General features: G+C 41.9%; 1 protein-coding gene across 1 annotated transcript in view; it reads right to left on the bottom strand.

Annotated features, from left to right (window-relative positions):
* The window catches only part of CAPS2 (calcyphosine 2), a 116,214-nt gene that overhangs the window by 44,377 nt on the left and 53,863 nt on the right, over positions 1-17,974 (bottom strand). The window contains exons 7-11 of the mRNA XM_029078551.2: positions 14,389-14,511; positions 7,853-7,920; positions 5,341-5,460; positions 4,695-4,769; positions 23-118 (exon numbers count right to left, since the gene is read on the bottom strand). Coding sequence (XP_028934384.1) covers positions 23-118; positions 4,695-4,769; positions 5,341-5,460; positions 7,853-7,920; positions 14,389-14,511 — 482 coding nt within the window. The remainder of the gene's footprint in view (positions 1-22; positions 119-4,694; positions 4,770-5,340; positions 5,461-7,852; positions 7,921-14,388; positions 14,512-17,974) is intronic.

A 17,974-nucleotide genomic window follows, 5' to 3' on the forward strand; every position in this document is an offset into this window, starting at 1 on the left:
CACAAGAAGCTATATAACATACCTATTTTTGCCAAACTGTCGATATTCATAAACAGTAAGTGAACTGTCATGTATAAAAAATAGTCCAATCAGCAATCTGCAAGCATCGCGCCCGTGTCTACAACAGTTGAAATTTAACATTAGATTTCTAGCTGTTAACAGACTTTATCTCAGAGTTAAACATTAGGAAGAGCAAATCTTGACTAGCAAACTTGACTTGACTAGCAGCATGTAGCAACAAAATAATATTGTTTCTGAAAGGACTTTAGTTGCATTATCAGAATGTATTTATACAGATTTTAAATATAAGGTAATTGTCTACTAAGGATTACAGTCTCCATTCAGTTTCTTAATATGCAGATCTCTGTGAATAGTCAGTTCCTGAAAAGACAGAAACACAATTCAGTAGCATCCAGGGTGACTGAGCAGCCACTTTTCATTCATTCATTCATTCATTCATTCATTCATTCAATTGTATTTATTGAGTGCTTATTGTGTGCAGCACACTGTACTGAGCGTTTGGAAAGTACAGTTCAGCAATAAAGAGAGCCAATCCCTGCCCACAATGGGCTTACAGTCTAGAAGGGGAGAGACAAATATCAAAACCAGTAAACAGGTGTCAATAGCATCAATATAAATAATTATAGATATATTCACATCAAAACAAGTAAATAGGCATTAATGTAAATAAATAGAATTATAGATACACAAGTGCTGTGGGGTGGGGACGGGGGTAGAGCAAAGGGAGAGAGTCAGGGAGAAGGAGAGGGGAGGAAGAGCTGAGGAAAAGGGGGGCTTAATCTGGGGAGGCCTCTTGGAGGAGGTGAGCTTTCAGTAGGGCTTTGAGGGGGGGAACTGTGATTGTTTGGAGGATTTGAGGAGGGAGGGCACTCCAGGCCAGAGGAAGGATGTGGGCCAGGAGTCGCCGGTGGGACAGGCGGGAACGAGGCACAGTGAGGAGGTTAGCGGCAGAGGAGTAGAGTGTGTGGACTGGGATGTGGTAGGAGAGAAGGGAGGTGAGGTAGGAGGGAACAAGGTGATGGAGAGCTTTGAAGCCAATAGTGAGGGGTTTTTGCTTGATATGGAGGTTAACAGGCAGTCACTGGAGATGTTTGAGGAGGGGGATGACATGCCCAGAACATTTCTGTAGAAAGAGAATCCGGGCAGCAGAGTGAAATATAGATTGAAGTGGGGAGAGACAGAGGTTGGGAGGTCAGAAAGGATACTGATGCAGTAATCCAGTCGGGATAGTATAGAATTAGGAATGGAACTGCTCACCCTGAATAAGGGATGGGAGAAGACCTAAAACTGTACCTAACAACAGCCTGCCTCACTCCAACTATGTTCCTCTAGTAATCTAACCCTGCAAAAACAACCACAAAGAAAGTAACAACTGAATCAGGTAAGCACCTGATGAAGGAAACAGCATCATTTCAATAAGGAAAAAAAGCACTTGTACATAAGCTAGGCTTAAATAGAACAGCTCTATTCATCCCCCAACCCTGTCCCACAGCTCTTATGTATATATCTGTAATTTATTTATTTATATTAATGTCTGTCTCCCCATCTAGACTGTAAACTCGTTGTGGGTAGGGAATGTGTCTTACTACTTTTTACTACTTATTACTTTTACTTTTACTTTACTTTTACTTACTACTTATTACTTTTTTATAATAATAATAATAATGTTGGTATTTGTTAAGCACTTACTATGTGCTGAGCACTGTTCTAAGTGCTGGGGTAGATACAGGGTAATCAGATTTTCCCACATGAGGCTCACAATCTTAATCCCCATTTTACAGATGAGGTAACTGAGGCACCAAGAAGTCAAGTGACTTGCCCAAAGTCACACAGCTGACAGATGGCAGAGCCGGCATTCGAACCCTTGACCTCTGACTCCTAAACCCATGCTCTTTCCACAGAGCCACGCTCCCAAGTGCTTAGTACAGTGCTGTGCTCAAAAAATACAATTGAATGAATGATTGATGAGTGAATAGACCATTGAGAGAAGCGTGATAATTCTTCCGAAGTTCAGCTCTCCAAACTAGGAACTGAACATTTTTTCTGGGAATGTTTTGCCTCTTCTGAGTAAGGCTCACTGGCAAAGACATCCCGATCAGAATTCACTTGTCTCTCAAATCTTCTCCAAGGCATGACTGAACATGTAATGATATTATACCTGCTTCTAAAATAGAAGTGAAATACCACAAGCATCAGCTCATATGTACTTTCCAAGAAATAAAAGATTCTATAAGGACTGGAACAGACTTACCACAGAATTAAGCCTATTTGTCCTTCATATCCTAGTCTGATAGTAACTTTGAAATTCCATGTTTTCTCCTAGAACAGGGCTACACAGATTAGGTTGAACATGATTGGACCTAACGTGCATCAAGTATTAGAGATTGGTGATCAGGAAAGGGTCAGATAAAGCCCATCCAATTCTGATGCAGCAGGCCATATCATTGTTGAGTAATCCCAGGATGCCTGGGATGCCTGGGATTGCTGTATTGTACTTTCCAAGCACTTAGAACAGTGTTTTGCACACAGTAAGTGCTAAATAAATATGAATGAATGAATAAGGTAGGAGGGGTGAGCTGATTGAGTTCTTTAAAGCAAATGGTAAGGAGTTTCTGTCTGAGACAGAGGTGGGTGGGCAACCACTAGATCTTCTTGAGGGCTGGGGAGAAGTGAACTGAAACGTTTTTTAGAAAAATGATCAGGCAGCCGAATGAAGTATGGTTTGGAATGCAGAGAAACAGGAGGCGGGGAGGTCAACGAGGAGGCTGATGCAGCAGTTAAGTCACCCCACAATAACACTTTAGCCCTCATGTCACCATAGCATATGGGTATTCACCCCTTCCCACCACTGCATTCATATGCATATCTTTTAATTATGCTGCTTCCTGCCCCTTTTAATTTATTTTAATGCCCATCTTCCCCATTAGATTTTAAGCGCCTTGAGGGAAGGGATTATATCTAACTCTACAACAAGCTCGTTGTAGGCAGGGAACCTGTCTTCCAATCCTTTTGTATTGTACTCTCCCAACTGCTTGGCACAGTGCTCTGCACAGAGTAAGCATTCAAAAAACACCTCTGACTGATTGATTGACAGTGTATTCTCCCAAGCACTTTGAACAGTACTTTGCACAGAGTAAGCACTCAATAAGTACTACTGATTAACTGAATATCTCATTGCATCAGTCTGATTGTGAGTCCCATGAGGGGCAGGGGCTGAGTCTAATTCCCACCTGTGTATTCTTTCCCAGTAATTACTACCGTGATCTGCACACAGTGTGCTTAACAAATGCTATTAGTATTTCATAGTAAGCTCTTAATAAATGCCATAATTTCCATTAATACATTTATTATTATTATTAACAACATAAGAATAATAATTACTATTATTATGGTATTTGTTAAGCACTTACTATGTGCCAGGCATTGTACAGAGCGTGGGGTGGAAACAAGCAGATCAGGCTGGACACAGTTCATGTCCTACATGGGGCTCACAGTCTCAATCTCCATTTTACAGATGGGGTAACCTGGGCACAGGGAAGCTAAGTGACTTCCCCAAGGCCACACAGCAGACAAGTGGCAAAGCCAGGATTAGAACCCATGACCTTCTGACTCCCAGGCCCATCCTCTATCCACTATACCATGCTGCTTCCCATAGTTTACTGTCTCCCCATAACCCCCACTTCACCTTTATGATGCTTCTACATCTCTCTAATACTCACCTGTGGTCCCTCAAAAGAAGGTTTCCTGCCTGCTGCTCTTCAAATTCCTGATTCTCCTCCACTTCTGGCTGCTCCTTCTGTTTGGTTCGCTGGATCCTCTACAGTCTCTTATTCATTAACTTACCGTGTCTGACAGAGCTCCGTTCTTCATCCACTTCTCCTCTCATTCTTCACACAATATTCTCTCGGAGAGCTCATCCACTTTCGTGGCTTCAGCTACCAACTCAATGTGGACGATTGCCAAATCTCCCTCTCATCTACCCTGAAATCCCACATCTCCTCTTGCATGAAGGACATCTCCACTTGGATGCCCCACCAAGATCTCAAACTTAATATATCTAAAACTAAACTACTCATCTTCCCTTTGAAATCTACTTGTACTGTTAGTTCCTTTTCCACAACAACACTGAAGCAATTTTGATTTTTTAAAGATTCCCAGCTTTAGTTCTCTCCACAATTGTTGAAACAGTCCACTGGCAAAATATTTATTAATTACTCTCTCATTTTGTCCAATTAAAAAAGTTTTTCATTCCCATGCTATTACCTTAAATGGAGAGATAAAATTAAAAGGAAACAAGCAGATATCACTAAGGGTAAAATTTACTGATAGTATAAAAACCATTCATTTATGAATATCATTTTAATCACTATATTTATTTTTAAATAACAAGTAACCTGAATCCTAGAGGGCTTTTTGACTTTAACCTGGCATAAAAACAGGAAAAATCACTTTTGAATAATCTCTCAATGAAGCAACTCTATCTTCATTAACACAATTCTCACAGGGAAAAGTAAAGTACTAAAGAAATGAAAGAGATTGCCCTCTTAGAAAATGAAATGCTTTACCTAAATTCACATTTAATTGGAAATGTGAGAGTTTTCAAAAACTAGAATAATTCAAATAAAATACTAATCATTCTTTCAAGAAAAAAGTGTAATAAAACTCATGATTACCTGGATATGATCCTACAATCAAAGCGTAATTTGTTAGAAAGCATATTTTCAGTTAAAGTTGAACTGGTCCTAATTCTGGAAAGAAAATGCATACATCAATACGAGTGCTGGAGAGGAAGCCCAACTTTAATTAGAATACATCATCTCTGTTAATGAATGCTGAAAGGGTTGTTTGTTTCAGGTATGACTAAATCAGTTTTAACATTTTAAAAGGCTGTACATAACCAAACTATCAATGGGATTAATTGAGTGTGCACTGTACTTGGTGGTTGGGAAAGTACAATACAACAGAGTTGATAGAGGCAAACACTGCCCAGAAGAATCTTACAGACTACAGGAGAGACAGACAATAAAACAGATTATAGACAAGGGAAATAAACCAGTTACCTCTGGATTAAAGACAACTCTGTTGTTGGTGAGGTTTTATTCATGTGCACAGAAGTGACTGATATGACCTCCCTCATGCTGTACTATATATTTCACTCCATTAGACTGTAAGCACCTCAAGGACAGGGACTACATCTTCAACTTTTACACTATGCTCCTAAGCCCCGAGAACGGTGCTCTGCACACAGTAGAGGCTCGACAAATATTGATGTTGTTGATGAAACTGCAAATCAAATAAACAACCACAAAAAGCACTCACTTAGTTTCATGTAACATTCTTTTCCTAAAACGCAGAGGTGCTGTGACAAGATCTGGAAGAGTTTGAACTCCTTGGTGATTACTAACCAAAGTGTCTTGTTCTGGTTCACTGATCACAGCCCTGAAAAATAAAGAATATTGGTCCACAGGGAGTGATGACAATTGTTTATATTGAGAGTGAGGGTAAACTTGAGGCAATGTGAGGGCGAGTGGGGAAGGACGGTCAGTGCAGAGCAGTGGGAGAGGAGGTTCTCACTCTCCCCGCAGAACCGTTGTGGACATTGCTACTGCCCACCCAGGCCAGGCTGCTTAGGGAGTCCCCGGGATCTTGTGAGGCTGAGAGTCCCTGGCCACTTTAAGTCACATCTTTGCCATTTCTGAGTCCAGATCCATCATCCGGTACCACTGCATGAGTGACAGAGAAACAGGAACTGCTGTGGGTTCTCTTATCGCAGCAGCACCTGGCAGCTCCGGGCTGGGAAGCTGTGCACAGTTTGTAAGGCAGCTCCAACATCCACTGGATGTATCCCAGAGGATATCTCAGGTTGCCTGGGCAGACTGGAGGTGAAGGGGGCAGGTGACTCATCCTCAAAGATTTCTGGGGCCAAGAAGAGGCTCTGGCCGGGCCTGGAGTTTGGAGACTGCAAGAAAAACAGCTGCACTGGCAAACAGGGTAGGGGGCAAATGGGACATCAGGTGGAGTTAACTGCTTGGTTCCAACTCTTGTTCCTGACTGACTGACTTCAGATTGGAATTATAAATTAGCTATGGCTGCTCAGTCTGCCCAAAATACTTCGGGGGTGACTCATCTGACTTTACCCTCCCACTTTCAACCACTCCCATCCTGTCAATAACACCCCTCCCCACTTGGTATTTCTACCCCCAGTTAAATGTAATTATCCTTCGCTGCAGTCCTCACACCTTCATGACATCTCTACTTGGATGTCCTACTAACATCTCCAAAACAGAAATCCTCATATCCAAATCCAAACCCTGTCTTTCCTGTGACTTTCCCCATCACTGTAGGCAACACCACCATCCTCCCTGTCTTACAAGCCCATAACCTTGGTGTTATCCTCGACTCATTTCTCTCATTCAACCCACATATTCAGTGTCACAAAAACCCTTCGGTTCAACCATCACAACATCAGTAAAATCAGCCCGTTCCCCTCCATGCAGACTACTACCATGTTAATACAATCACTTAGGCTATCCTGTCTCCCCACTTCAGTTCTTACTTCACTCTGCTTCCCAGATCATTTTTCTATAAAACCATTCAGTCCATGTTTCCCCACTCCTCAAGAACCTACAGTAGTTGCCCGTCCACTTCCTCATCAAACAGAAACTCTTTATCATAGGTTTTAAAGCACTCTATCCCCATTCCCCTTCCTACCTTAACTCCCTGACTTCCTACTACAACCCAACCTGCACACTCTCGGTCTTCTAATGCCAATCTACTCAACATACATCGACCTTGTCTATCTCACTACCAATGCCTCACCCATGTACTGCCTCTGGCCTGGAATGCCCTCCCTCTTCATATTTAAAAGACGATAACTCTCCCTATCTTCAGAACCTTTTTCAAAGCACATCTCCAAGAGGTCTTCCTCGACTAAGCCCTCATTTCCTCCCACTCCCTTCTGTGTCTCCCTTGTACTTGTACCCTTAATTCACGCCTCCCTCAGGCCCACAGCATTTATGTACATATCTGTAATTCATATATGCATATTTTCTATCTCCCCCTTTAGACCGTTAGCTCATTGTGGACAGGGAAAGTGTCAACCAACTCCCCTATACTGTACTCTCACCAGCACTTATTACAGTGCTCTGCACACAGTAAACACTTGGAAAATACAATTGATTGAAAACTCATGCATTTGTTTTTGTATTTGCATATTTATGACATGCCATGATAAAAAACACGTCTCTGGCAGCCTTACAATGCCCATCAGAAGCTTGTTTTAAAGCAAGATTTGAATCAACTCCCACCGCTCAGGAGTCTTGACATACTAAAAGAAAACAATCCACCAGAATTAATGGGTTGAGGAGTAGACAACTTGAAAATACCACCCTGACTAACATTTTATGTCCACCACTAATAAAATATTTTCCACCCTTGAAACCCAGTACTCTAGCGCATTAAAAACAGTAAAGCTGCAGAACGGTCCAATAAGGCCTGATAGAGGCTAGGAAACAGAATGGCATTGGGTTTTGGCCAATCCAGGCACCACCACTTCCTTCCTAAACCAAATTTGTGGGTCATGTTCTACCCAGACCGGTTTCAGGCTTGGCAAAGAATGTTCCCTAATTCTTCCACTGGGTTATATGCAAACTGTGTAATGAAAACCTACAAATTCTTGTTGAATTCTTGAATGTTTTTTTTCACCGAGGCATAAATTTTTTGTAATTATTAATGATAATTTGGGAGTTTCAGACCTTGTGGAATTCAACTAGCTCTAGGACTTTTCAGTGCAAGTTCTTTGATGTGATTTACTTTATCAATAAGCTCTCACCTAGATAAGTGATCGGCCATTACTTGTTCTTCTACTGCTTGGTTCCTCTTCTCTGCAATTACATCTTCCTGTGAAGAGAAACTCTTTTAAAGTAACCCAGATGACAAAGTATCATTTTCAAAACCAAGTAATCCTTAAAATATGATTTCCTACAATACTCTGTGCCAGATTATAGATACTGTTGTACCAGCCCAGTTACCATTCTTAATTGGTTCCACAGAAATAAATGATAACAACAACAGTAATTACTGTTATTATTACTATGGTATTTATTAAGCACTTATAAAGTGCTAAGCACAGGGACTGAAACCAAATAGCAAGACTGGAAAAATGCCCCTGCCTCACATAGGATTCAAAATCTGAGGGGAGAGAAGGCATGTGAATCCCATTTTATGGATGAGGAAACTGAGGCCCAAAGAGGTTAAGTGATATGCCAAGGTCAACCAGCATGCCAGTGACAGAGCTGGGATTAGAAGCTGGGTCTCCTGGCTCCCTGTCCCATGCTTTTTTCACTACGAAAGGAGTGTTAAGCCAAAGAGAATTACATGAAGAACAGGCTTATTTCAGGGTTTGTACTTAATATATTCCTCGAAAATATGGGTGTATTGTGAACCACTGTACACTGGGATGTTTTCCCATAGACTAAATACTGCTGATTCCTCTCCTCTGCCTCTCTCCCCTTGTCACATTCTATTATTCCTAGGAATTTTTCTGACCCTGTGCACTCCAATTTCATTCCCTCCACCTCTGTCTCCCTAGCCTATCTCCCCTTGTCACACTCTATTATTCCTAGGAATTTTTCTGACCCTGTGCACTCCAATTTCATTCCCTCCACCTCTGTCTCCCTAGCAACTTTCACCCTCCCAGGGTCCCCCTTCTGGTGGCTGGATCCTGAGTCCCAGCCATGGTGGCCAGGTTGACACACTGCTTTGTCTGGCTCCAATCTCTATCCTCTGGGGGCCACATTCTCGGACTCTTCCCTGCCCCCACTGAGTCCCTGCTCAGCTCCCAGTTTGGCTCTGGGAATCCCCCAGGAGCTCCAAGTCCCTGCTGCACTCTGGCACCTCTGAACCTCTCCCAAGGCAGCAGGGACTAACCACGCAGGTCCATCTCCATGCTGCTATTGCTTCTATTTCAGACTGACAGGGGCTGGGAGTGAAGTGAGTTTTTTATCATGCCTTGAATAAGGAAACAAGTCCATTGGCAGTTGTTCTTTTGAATGAGTGGGTACTGGAAAGAGACAAGCTAGGGAGGACTGTGTTAGGAGTCTGGATGGGGAGAAAAACTGCTCAGAACTGTGGGAACTGAATGGTGTGAGGGGGTGGGGAGGGAGCTGAATTTCCTGCATTGATTGGACATAACTTTGGATGGGGCTCTTAGATCCTGGAATACATCAACAATTAGTGCACGATGTCTTCCAGATTTTATGTATTCTGGTAATATGAAACAGGTGGTTTGGCTCATTGGAGATCCAGGATCCCAAAATTTGGCCATTTGACTAAAAGAACATAAAGTTGTATTAAAGCAATAGTAGAGAGCACGCTAGTTACACAAGCTAATGGGAATGCAAATATATGCCAATATTGAATGATTTTGCAGTCAACTTTTCTAGGTACATATGTAAATGAAGTACACGATTTTTCAAGGTATTATCTTTCCACATCCTTGTCCACTACCTTGTACTAACATACAAAATATTCATTCATTCAATCGTATTTACTGAGCACTTACTGTGTGCAGAGCACTGTACTGAGCACTTGGAAAGTACAGCTCAGCAATAAAGAGAGATAATCCCTGGTCACACCAGGTTTACAGTCTAGAAGTATGTTGTTACTGCAAAGGTTAACAACCTTGCCATGATCAAGTACTAAATTGATTTGGGCATTAATCAATTCATTATCATTAATATTATTAAATTCAGAATAGAATGAATCTATTCAATTCAGTCAAAACACTTCCAAGGAAGTATTTAATCTAAAGTATTTATTGAGCAATTATTGAGTGAAGTGCATGAAGCTCTTGGGAGATGCCCTTTGCAACAAATTGAAACTCCTGGTTTAGAATGTAACCCCACGATAGCTAAGATGCATCATTTCTTTCACTCACTTTTTCATTAAAGCTTTCCAATTGAGTCAAGCACACTTCTTTCTCTGCAATCTCCCATTTCCCTCTGTTTGAGAAGCAGTGTGGCCTAGTGGCCTGGGAGTCAGAAGACCTGGGTCCTAAATCCCTGTTCTGCCACTTACCTGCTGTGTGACCATGGGCGAGTCACTTCGATTCTCAGTGTCTCTGTTACCTCATCTGTAAAATGGGGATTAAGACTGTGAGCCCCACATGGGACAACCTGATTACCTTATGCTATTAATGCCTGTCTACTTGTTTTGTTTTGTTGTCTGTCTCCCCCTTCTAGATTGTGAGCCCATTGTTGGGTAGGGATTATCTCTGTGACCGAATTGTACTTTCCAAGTGTTTAGTACAGTGCTCTGCACACAGTAAGCACTCAATAAATACCATTGAATGAATGAATGAATAAATCTTCCCTCCCAAATTCTCTTCACTTAATTTCCTCATTAGGTTTGACAACCTCACTGCCCTTCCCATCTATGAAGTCTGCAACCTGAGAATTTTCATGGATTCCTTCCAAACTTTCAACCTCCATACACTGTCTGAAGCCAATTCTTGTCAGTTGTTGCTCCTCAGCATTTCCAGGATTTACTCCCTTCTTCTCCATCCAAAAGGCCATCACGATTGATCTAGGCACCTGTAATTGCAGCCTCCTCCCTGATTTCCCTGACTCTCCCTTCTCCTGTCCATACTGCCCTTTGCTACCAAGACCATTTTTTTAAAATGACTTTCTGAACACATATTCCCACACCTCAGAAACCTTCAGTGTTTACCCCTAACCCCTAACCATCAGCTTCATGTACTCATTCAGCTCTTTCCCAGTTCCTTCTAGCAAAGTAATTCTATGCATCACCTACCATGTTTGAAAACCTCTGAAAATTATATGTTTTCTGTTATTTGTAGTCTTTATGTATCCCTTATTACATCTTATCAATGTAATGTGTGATGCTTCTGCCCTTTCATGCATTTGGGTGTCTTCTATCTCCCCAATAAAATGAAAGATCCCAGAAGGTTGATACCATGGGCAAAATGCTCCTTTGTAATTCCTCACATAATCATTGTAATTCGCCCAGTGTTCTGCACATATATTTTCTGAAGCAATCAAAAATGACTATAATGAGAATCTCATTTTTTATTTTTCTTAATAATAAAAATGAATTTTGATACCTAGGTTTTTTAATCCATCAATTCATAATTTCTCCAAATTAAGAAGAAATTGTGAATTAAGAAGACTGAATTTTGGATTGTTTTCTACTTTGACTGTAGGTTTTCAAGCACATAGCAGAATACTCCACACAAAAGGCACTTAAACAGCAAAGATGGAAGGAAAAAAGAACACCTCACCACTCAAAGTATTCACTATCTCTCCTTTCACCCAATTTAGTATCAGAATATATTGTATTTATTTACTGCATGTAAAAAAGTACTATATTTGGTACTTGGAGAACAAAGGAAATAAAGTCTCACACATGCACCCCCCCCCCTCACACAACATACCATAATTAGAAGTGAGAAAATACATTAAAAATGACACATATAAAGAATTAATCAGTAATAATAATAATAAATAATAGAGAAATGCATGTGTGCTGAAGTGACTGATGAGATGACATGACAGGAAAGTGGTGAAAAAAGGAATCCAGGGGAGTCACTCTATGGTGTTTCTCCCAGTTGGAAGTGTAAACACTTAGCCAAGCCAGTCATAGAGAAATACTGGGGAGGAAAGATGAGAAAGAAGATCCTTGGGTCATTTTGGAGGGAGGGTTGGTGGACTATGTGCTTGAGAGAGCAGGATACAGGGAAAGCTTGTGCTTGGACTTTGGATGGACAAGGGGCACAGGGAGGGATTGGACTGAATCCCTGGAGGGTCAGGGTCCAGTGTTCAGGATTTCAGAGAAGTGAGGCTTCTGCTCCTGGGGCATTGAAAAGACACCCTGTCACCCATCGAGAGTGTGATATTAGAACCTGGGACACCCCAAGAGAAGAAGGTAAATGACAAGAGAAACTTGAGACTCAGGATGCCTACAGGAAAATAGAGATGGTCCTGATGGGGAAATGTATTAGATTGAGGGAAGGGTGGATTGAATCAGAATGACTTTCACCGTTACCTAATTAAGAAACCACTAAACCCCAAAATCTCAAATCTTGCTGTCTTCTTGCAGTAGGGGGTGGAGGAGAAGCGCTGGGTCCCAAGGGACATGTGGACCCAGGGTACCACTGGAGAGGAAGGGACGGTTTTTCTGTACGCTTCCTGTAGCCAGCCTTACGAAGGGTGCGGTAGTCTAATCCCCATCAGGGCGATGCCTGGGCTTCAGAGGAAGGGTGGTAGCAGCTATAGGGGTGTAAGGATTTGGGGTGCACTGAGCAGGGTTTTCTCAAGCCTGCATTAGAAGGATGGAAGAATTGGAGAGTTTTAGGACCCATGGAGACTGACTGGGGTCCTAAATTAACTCCAGGGGTTCTTTTGGATGGGATTTAGGGCTGAGAAGCCCTGGTAATATCATAGGTGGCATTACAGAAAGGAGAAATAGTATAGGTCAGAGATAGGACATTCAAGAGCAAGGGTCAGTTAGGAGATTACAAATTGATCAATTTACTAATGGAAGATATGGAAAGAGAGAACTATGAAATTTACATCAGCAAGGTTTGAAGGTTTAGAAACAGAAGCCCTGCTGTTTCCATGTTTCACCTGAACATCACATACTTCTCCCTCAAGTAATCCTTTGCCTCCTCATTCAGATCCCAACTCAACTCCCTCTCATAACACACAACACACACACACACACACACACACACACACACAGACGAGTTCAGCAGTAAGAGCAGCAGCAGCTAGAGGACAGAGCAGGTCCAATGAAAGCCTAGCAAAAATCACCCAAAGTCTTCTCCTTAAAAAAAAGATGACCTAGGAAAGTCTCCCTCCCAAAACTGGCAATCTATTGAAAATATCCATCCGTGGCAGCTTTACCAGATTTCTCATTTCTTCAGATACACTGTTCTACACCTGCCCAATCTACATCTACATACTTTCTCAGACTAGTGTGGCAAGCTAGAAAAATATTTCCTGAATTTGCATTCACTGACACCCTCATTCTCCATATCTACTGGACTCTCAGAGACCAGAAACAAAAAGACTTGCTGGTGATTTCTCTCATCATTTCCAATTTCAACTACTTCTGATTACTTGATGTGGAGTGATATGGGGGCTTTGAAAAATATTTCTCACTTCTTAATAAGAGAAATTCAAAATGCTTACCCAGATAAATTCATACAAACATCTCTAAATTATAGTAGAATTAGAGTTTTCATTACTATTTAACAGGTGAGGAAAAAAGGAACAGGGAGAAGGCATAGTTTGTGCAATCAGTAGTTAAGTGCTCATTCTGCCTTTCTTCACTCGTATCATTACCACAGAGATACTGGGAAACTTATTATTTGCTTCAGTAGCCAGTCAATTTTTAAAAAATGCTATGGATTTAATGCCATGCTGCATAAGGCCACTTACATGAATAAATCATTAAAAATTTTATTTGGTGTATGAGGCAATGTGGAAAATGTTTCAAACTTCTGAAGGGAAATTCTTACCTACAATGGTTTGTACCTACACAGCATATAGAAATTCAAGAAAATGTGAAAAGTCAAAATAGGAAAATTAATTTGGACTGTAACCGACTGGAATTTACTACAACTTGTACTTGAAGTTACCTCCTAGTTCACATTTTTGCCCTCTCTCCTCTTATTCCAAAAGATAGCAGGATTTGGTCAAAAGAAAGAAGCTCTGGATCCACTGAGCATATATACATATATATATATATATAAATATATATAGCAAACTGTAGGGGAATGTACTGAGGTAATGGAGTCTCAGGGTGAGGGAGAGAGAAGGAAGAGAGATTTGTGTAATAAAAAAATTTCTTTTTGTCACTCAAGTTGCCAAAGAGAGCCAGAAGGAGTGCCAAACCAATATGAGGGGACTCAGAGCTTCGCAGTTCTGTGAAAAACGTAATTTGAAATTACACCATCATTTATTCTGGCACTACCTTCTCCATAAATGGAGTCTGCATGTAAAATCCTTGCTTCCACTTTATAATATGCTGCACCTCTGCCCCCTACTCATTTGTTGCAGTCCAGTGCAAGGAACATGGCTGGTGAGGAGGAGACACAGAATGAGTGCCACAGTGAAAACCACCATCACTATAATCAATCTCCACGCAGGTTCGTGGGACCGAGGCTCAGCCGACGTTTCGGCAGAATGCTCTCAGAAGCATCTCTCCTCACACACACCTTTATCCTGAATTAAGTTATACTGTATTTACAGTTTTTCTGATCCCAACCTGCTGATGACTAGAACATAATTCTTCATAATTATGTTTAATTCAGGTTAAAAATCTGAATACCAGCTGGTAACTTACGGCTTGTGATTTCCTTATTTTCTGTTGTACGATGTCGGGTTGGCTTGTACAGCCCTCCTGCAAGAGCACTTTCTTGTCCAGAGCTGCAAGATTGGAACTGATCATTTCTTCATCTCTTGCATTCTATGTATAATACAAATTAAATGCATGGTATAGACACAGACAGGTTTAAACTGGATAATTATTGAAGAAAAATGGCATGTGAACTGACCTTCTGATTTTACTAGGATTTTAAAGGCTCTCTAGAAGTTTGAAAATCCTAAATACTGTCCCAAAATGGGCATGAGTTCCAAAATAATAATAATAATAATGAAGGTATTTGTTAAGTGTTTACCATGTTTCAAACACTGATCTAAGCACTGGGGTAGATACAAGATAACCAGGTTGGGCACAGACCCTGTCCCATATGTGGCTCACAGTATCAATCCCCATTTTACAGATGAGGGAACTGAGGCCCAGAGAACTTAAGTGACTTGCCCAAGGTCATACAGCAGACAAGTGACGGCACCGGGATTAGCACTCACGATCTTCTGATCCCAGGTCCCTGCTCTATCCAACTAGCTCATGCAAAATACAAACAAAGAAGTCACCATCTTTATATTAGAATTAAAATGTATTTACTTATCGAATAAAATCTTATACACCAATTTGAATTGATCTACCCTAAAATATGAGACTGCATTACTACATTTACAAAAGGACCTAAGAAAAATCCTGACACGCAAGCCATAGATAATATAATCTCAGCTGGAGAGCAGGCAGAAGTGGAAGGAGTAAAATACCAAAAAGGAGAACCCTCCCCTCATCTCTGCCTCCACCACCACTTGCTCTATCCTCCTCCTGTCCTTATGTTTAGAATAGAGATGAGGGAGAACCTGGGAAATGGGAAGGGTTAAGGCCAGAAAACCTGCAGGAACCATCCTTCCTTTCTCACAGGCCCGTAACCTTGGCGTTGTCCTTGACAACTCTCTCATTCAACCCACAGTCAGTCACCAAATCCTGTCAGTTCAACCTTTACAACGTTGCACAGATCTGCCCTTTCCTCTCCATCCAAATTGCTATCATGTTAAGCCAAGCACGTTAGAGCGGTGAGACGTGAGTGTTTCTGCCCAACACACAGGATACTGGGGTTCAAGTCCCCCACAGGGAGGCAGAGTGTATTATTGTTATTACGGTTTTTCCCTTTGGCATCTGTAGCTTACGATCCCATGTCTGAGGTTTCCTAAAAAGAAAATATATATGAGCAATTCCCAAAGACAATTTTAGAGAAGCAGCATGACCTAGTGGATAGAGCATGGGTCTGGGAGTCAGAAGGACCTGAGTTCTATTCCCAGCTATGCCATTTGTCTGCTGGGTAACCTTGGAAAAGTCACTTCATTTCTGGTTTAGTGGAAAGACCATGGGCTTGGGAGTAAGAGGACGAGGGTTCTAATTCCAGCTCTGCCACTTGTCTGCTGTGTGACCTTAGGCAAGCCACTTAACTTCTCTGTGCCTCAGTTACCTCATCTGTAAAATGGAGACTAAGACTGGGAGCCCTATGTGGGACAACCTGATTACCTGCATCTGCCCCAGCGTTTAGAAGAGTACTTGGCACATAGTAAGCACTTAACAAATGCCATTATTATTATCATTATTATTATTATCTGTGTCTCAGTTCTCTCATCTGTAAAATGGGGATTAAGACAGTGAGCCCTATGTGGGACGGGACTGGGTCCAACCTGATTATCTTGAATCTGCCCGAGCACTTAGAGCAGTGTCTGGCACGAAGTATGCACTGAAAAAACACCCCAATTATCATTATCATTATTATCTCGACTCGATTACAGTATCAGCCTCCTTGCTGACAACCTCGCCTTCTGTCTCTCCCAACTCCAGTCCAGTCTGCTGCCTGGATCATTTTTCTACAAAAACATTCAGTCCATATTTCTACACTCCTCAAGAAACTCCAGTGGTTGCCTATCCACCTCCACCTCAAACAGAAACTCCTTACCATCGGCTTTAAAAGCACTCACTCACCTTGCCCATCTTATCTTACCTCATTGCCCTCCTCCTACAACCCAGCCTGCACACTTTGCTGCCTTAATGCCAACCTACTCACTGTACCTCAGTCTTGTCTATCTCACTGCCGATCTGTTACCCAAGTCCTGCCTCTGGCCTGGAGCACCCTCCCTCTTCATATCCAACAGACAATTACTCTTCCCCACTTCAAAGTCTTATCGAAGACATATCTTCTCCAAGAGGCCTTCTCTAAGCCCTCATTTCCTCATCTTCCACTTCCTTCTGTGTCACCCTTGGATTTGCTCCCTTTATTCGCCCTTCCCTCAACCCCTCAGCACTTGGGTACATATCTGTGATTTATTTATATTAAGGTCTGTCTTTTGTAGGCCAGAAGCTCGCTGTGAGCAGGGAACGTATCTATCAACTCTTGTTGTATTATACTCTCCCAAGCTCTTTGTACCAGTGCTCTGCCCACAGTAAGCGCTCAATGAATATGATTGATGGATTGGGAACAGGAGGGCTGGGCTAGGAAGGAAGAGAAGGAGCTACTTCTCTGGAGAATTTGCTTCAGGGGAGATCCGAAGCAATTTCCACCTGGCTAGCATGGCACCTTTCCCATTGGAAAGAGTGCCTCAGCGACTCCTCCCTTCCCCATCACCCCAACTTGCTCCCTTTGCTCTACTCCCCCTCGCCGCCCCACAGCACTTGCTCATATATGTACATATCTATAATTAATTTTTTTATATTAATGCATGTTTACTTGTTTTGATGCATATATATCTATAATTCTATTTATTTACATTGATGCTATTGCTGAGTGCTTACTTGTTTTGATGTCTGTCTCCCCACTTCTAGACTGTAAGCCCATTGTGGGCAGGGATTGTCTCTTTTTATTGCTAAACTATACTTTCCAAGTCCTTAGTACAGTGCTCTGCACACAGTAAGCTCTCAATAAATACAATTGAATGAACGAATGGTGGATCTAACAGCTGGCATGACAGAACTGACTACAGTTCAACACTCATATTACCTATTCTAGTGGTGCTTGGGTATTAAGGATAGCTCTGGCCTGACTCAACTATCATACTCACCTATTTGCAACAATTTGATCTCTGATTATAAATCTCAATTTAGCAAGCAAACCAAGCTCATTAAATGAATCCACATTACTGGACTATTACTGGGGGAGTAGCACCCCAGTGAATGAAGAACCTCTTCTGCTCTGTTACCTCAAAAATCGTTCCGACATGGTGTGTCGGTATTAAGAAGGTCCTCAAGGGCTGCTGGAAGCTAACTGCTCATTCGCTAACTGCATTTCTCCTCCCCCAGCAATTTTGTACCCTACCAGGACCAAACCAAGGAATTCAGGCCAAATTTTGATTTTGAGCACGGGGGCAAACCTGGGCAGGGCATTGGGGAGCAAGCGGAATTAAGGGAGCAGAGCACCATTGAGTACAGAGCACTGAGGGAATAGGGTTTTGAGGTGACTGGTGGAAAAGAGTGATAGTAAGAAGAGAATTGGAGGTGGAAAGAGTTAAAGAAGAGGAAGGGAACCAGGGAGAGCTATAGAAAAGAAGGGAAAGTGAGA

Source organism: Ornithorhynchus anatinus, chromosome 14 (genome assembly GCF_004115215.2).
Source record: "Ornithorhynchus anatinus isolate Pmale09 chromosome 14, mOrnAna1.pri.v4, whole genome shotgun sequence".
NCBI lineage: Eukaryota > Metazoa > Chordata > Mammalia > Monotremata > Ornithorhynchidae > Ornithorhynchus > Ornithorhynchus anatinus.